The sequence below is a fragment of the Sapajus apella genome, unplaced genomic scaffold, assembly GCF_009761245.1.
Source record: "Sapajus apella isolate SASKATOON/1434 unplaced genomic scaffold, GSC_monkey_1.0 scaffold2639, whole genome shotgun sequence".
Lineage (NCBI taxonomy): Eukaryota > Metazoa > Chordata > Mammalia > Primates > Cebidae > Sapajus > Sapajus apella.
This window is the reverse complement of record NW_022439565.1, coordinates 5,447-9,088: the sequence shown is the minus strand read 5'-3', so window position 1 is coordinate 9,088 and position 3,642 is coordinate 5,447. Positions and strand designations below refer to the sequence as shown.

Here is a 3,642-nt window from a genome sequence, read left to right as displayed (position 1 = left end):
GCTGGCTGCTCCCTCTGCTGGCAAAGTCAGTCCCTATCTGGTAAATTCTGGTTCCACAAATGGAGCCATGAAAGCACACTGTTAGGTCTCATTTTAAATTCAGATTGACTTATTTTTATTTTTAGAGACAGGGTCTCACTCTGTCACCCAGGCTGGAGTGCAGTGGCACAGTCTTGGCTCATTGCAGCCTTGATCTCCTGGGCTTAAGCAATCTTCCCACCTCAGCCTCCTGAGAAGCTGGGGCTACAGGCTCGTGCCATCACACTGTTTTTTGTATTTTTTTTAGAGGTGGGGTTTTGCCATGTTGCTCAGGATGCGTCAAACTCCTGAGCTCAAGCGATGCGCTCACTTCAACTTTCCAAAGTGCTGGGACTACAGGCATGAGCCACTGTGCCGGTCTCAGGTAGACTTAGACAATTTGAAGAGTGTTAAAGAGTGCTTTGTAAAGGGGACAGAACAAAGATTAAGATTTCCTGAAATTCTTTTCCCTCACAGGTGTTGGGTGGGTGGTAAAATTCCAAGAAATACTTTAATCCCTAGCCTAGATGTCAGGTTTTCCATTTTAAAACAAAGAGATGAATGTCTTCCAGCAAGTTAATCTTTTTGTGCCTTAGTCCGATCTAAGATATGAGGATAATAATTTTGCCTAACTCAATCATTTAATGTTCATTATGAGTTAACTTGAGTTAGTTTAACCAACTTGAGTTGAACTAACTCAAGTTAACCAACTCGAGTTAAATGATCAACTCATTTAATGTTCAGATTAAATAAATCAAGTAAATTTCTTAGACCATTGTCTGATACATGCTATAATGATTAATATTCTAAAAAAGGGTCGCCTGAGTGAAAGAAGAGAAACACAAAAGAATATACTCTGCATTCCAAAGTTAACCTGAAACCTTTGGAACCTTGTCAGGGGGAGGTAAAATATGCCTCATTATTCCCTCCTTCCTTTTGGAATTCAGGCCCAGCTGACCAGCATTAACATTAAAACAGATCTTAAGACTGACAAAACCGACTTTGATTGTAGCAATAAGATACCAAATTCCAGCAGGACTCTAGTATGACATCACATGACACATAGTAAGGCCTGAAAGTGAACTATTTTACCCCAAATTATGTTTCTTTGCCATATCATGAAATAGTCCTGCAAAGCTATCCTTTTCTAGGCCTTTTTCCTGATTCAGGAGAGAATCAACTCTGATAAGAAACATTTACAATGTAGTCTCTCAATAGCCTGCCACATGCGGAGTTCCTCTGCATAGGGGGAGGGGAGTCTTGGTCTCCCCAACCCCTTATTTTACCACAGACATTCCCTTCTATTTTTAATTTTTCTTTTGAGATGGAGTCTTGCTCTGTTGCCTAGGCTGGAGTGCAGTGGCATGATCTCGGCTCACTGCAACCTCTGCCTCCCAGGTTCAAGTGCTTCTCCTGCCTTGGCCTTCAGAGTAGCTGGGATTACAGGCTCCAGCCAGGCTGGTCTCAAACTCCTAACCTCAGATGATCTGCCCGCCTTGGCCTCCCAAAGTGCTGGGATTACAGGCGTGAGCCACCGTGCTCAACCGCCTTCTAGTAATTCCATCTGCAGCCACAAGTCCTTATATAATCCAGACATTCCCTTCTGTGGAGTCTAGGTCTTTAGACAAAGCTTTAAACCAACTGTCCATCAGAAAATCTTTGAATCTACCTATGATCTGGAACCGCCCCCCACAGTAGTCCTACCTTTCCAGATGGAACCAATGTACATTTTATATTTATTGATTGACGTCTTATTTCTTTTTTTACATATTTAGTTTCACTCTAAAGCTCATTAGATTTCCTGACACTGTACATAGGTTCTATTTATTCTGAGGGAGGAGCTTGACTTGACTCACATTATTTACTAGTTGAAAGGCACATTTACCTGCGTTGAACTCAGGATCATCTTCCAGGGCAACCACAGCTCCCTCCACGGCATCCACAGCACTCCCGCCCTCTCGGAGGATGCAGTAGCCCACGGTGGCGGCTCTGACGACACCCTGGCGCACTCGCTCCCTCCGATCCTTGGAGATGGGGCCGGCCCCGCCGCCGTGGACCACCACGATGGGATTCATGTCGGCGGATCCTAGGCACTAGGAAGGCGAAAGCGTCGTCTAAAGCCAGCCCAAGGAAGCCGCGGGGACACAAGGTCCTCGGGAGATCCTGCGGGGACAGCGCCCAGTCTCTATTTTGGGAGACCTGGTTGACAGCGGGGGGTGGGAAGGGGAGGCTCGGTCGAGCTTGGTACGAAGAGCCCAGGGCGCCCCGCGCCCTCCCACATTCCTCTCCGCCCCCGGCCCGGACCTGCCGGAGCCTCAGTTTCCCCGGGGACGTCGCCCCGCCTCCACCGCCGCCCGCCTCCAAGCTCCGGCCTAGAGGGAGGATGTGTATTTCGCCTTCCGGAAAATGTCTATTTTCGTTTATTTCGTTCGCCCTCCCACGTCTTGTGCGCCTGCTCCAGGAGGGCCGCCGAGTTACCGAGGGCACCGCGGGAGGCGGACGCCGAGGCCTCAGGCTGGGTCGAGCAGCCCTCGCAGCTGCCCAGTCCGGCCGCTCAGCGGAGCGGGCTAGAAACCGCTCAACCTGCAACCGCTCGGGCCGCAACGGCTCTGCGCCGGCGCACGAAGGCAGGGCCGCCGCACTGCCCAGTTACCGTAAAGCCCCGACGCCCGGCCTGCGCGCACCTGTCTCACAGAGCTCATCGGAGTCTCAGCTCCTGGCTCGCGCGAGCTTCCTAGAGGCAGGTGGCGACCCTCCCTCTCCTGATGAGGCTGGGGGCAGGGTGGTTGGGTTGGAGGCGAAAAGCGGGAAGTGGCGTGCCACCGTTTTGTAACTGCAAATTGAAAAGCAACGCTGTGAGCCCTAAAATCCTTCCTTTGCCAGAGGTGCTTAGCAGACTCGCTAGTTATAATTTTGAAATAAAATCCCTCCCCTTGACGTGTCTCTCTCCTTAACCATTTGCGAAGAACAGAAAGATAAACTGTAAAAATGTCTACCTGCTCTGATTCTATACCTTTACTTCGGGTGCCCGGAGAGTCTGAAAACCCCCAAGTTTAAATTACATCACCCACAGAAGTCCTTATTTTATTTATTTATTTTTGAGATGGGGTTTCTTTATCTGGTCTTGAACTCCAGAGCTCAAGCAATCTTTTCACCTCGGCCTCCCAAAGTGCTGGGATTACAGCGTAAGCACTTACGAGTCCTTATTTTTCTTCGATACTTCAACTCCTCCCTGCCTCTGTGTGTTCCCTAAAGACTTGACACCCCTGGTGACTGGACGAAACCGCCTGTATTCACCCATGGCTGTCCTAGATCCCTGTTTCGTCCTTCCTGTAGTCAAGGCGGATGTAAGGAGTTTACATTTGTACCCAGGAAGACAACTGGGTTAGTGGTATGACCTGAAAGATACCTTACTCTATTACGAAAGTACCTTTTTGAATTATGATGTTATTATTTTTTAGGGCAGTTTAGGCTCACAGCAAAATTATTTTGTTTTTATTAATTTGCTCTAAGTTGTTTATTGGCTGGATGAGCCAATGTCAAAGATAGGCTTTCACTTTGTCCAACAAATGCCACCTTTCCCCAACCCCCTCCATGCACTGAAGGTACTGATGGACTGATGGC

General features: G+C 48.5%; 1 protein-coding gene across 1 annotated transcript; it reads right to left on the bottom strand.

Annotated features, from left to right (window-relative positions):
• Positions 1–1,790: 1,790 nt before the first annotated feature.
• LOC116547311 lies at positions 1,791–3,319 on the bottom strand. Its single transcript, XM_032273297.1, has 3 exons — positions 3,216–3,319; positions 2,497–2,659; positions 1,791–2,111 (listed from the first exon to the last, which is right to left on the bottom strand). The coding sequence occupies exons 1-3, from the start codon at positions 3,317–3,319 to the stop codon at positions 1,839–1,841; spliced, it is 540 nt and encodes a 179-aa protein (XP_032129188.1). The 3' UTR covers positions 1,791–1,838.
• Positions 3,320–3,642: the final 323 nt, after the last annotated feature.

Excerpts from the sequence above, each read along its gene's own strand:
- LOC116547311 (XM_032273297.1), bottom strand. The coding sequence starts at position 3,319 with ATGGGTGAATACAGGCGGTTTCGTCCAGTCACCAGGGGTGTCAAGTCT. Across the intron at positions 2,660-3,215 it reads TCGAAGAAAAATAAGGACTC|TGCGGCGGCCCTGCCTTCGT; the intron begins GTAAGTGCTTAC and ends GTAACTGGGCAG. Across the intron at positions 2,112-2,496 it reads CGCCTCCCGCGGTGCCCTCG|TGCCTAGGATCCGCCGACAT; the intron begins GTAACTCGGCGG and ends TCGCCTTCCTAG.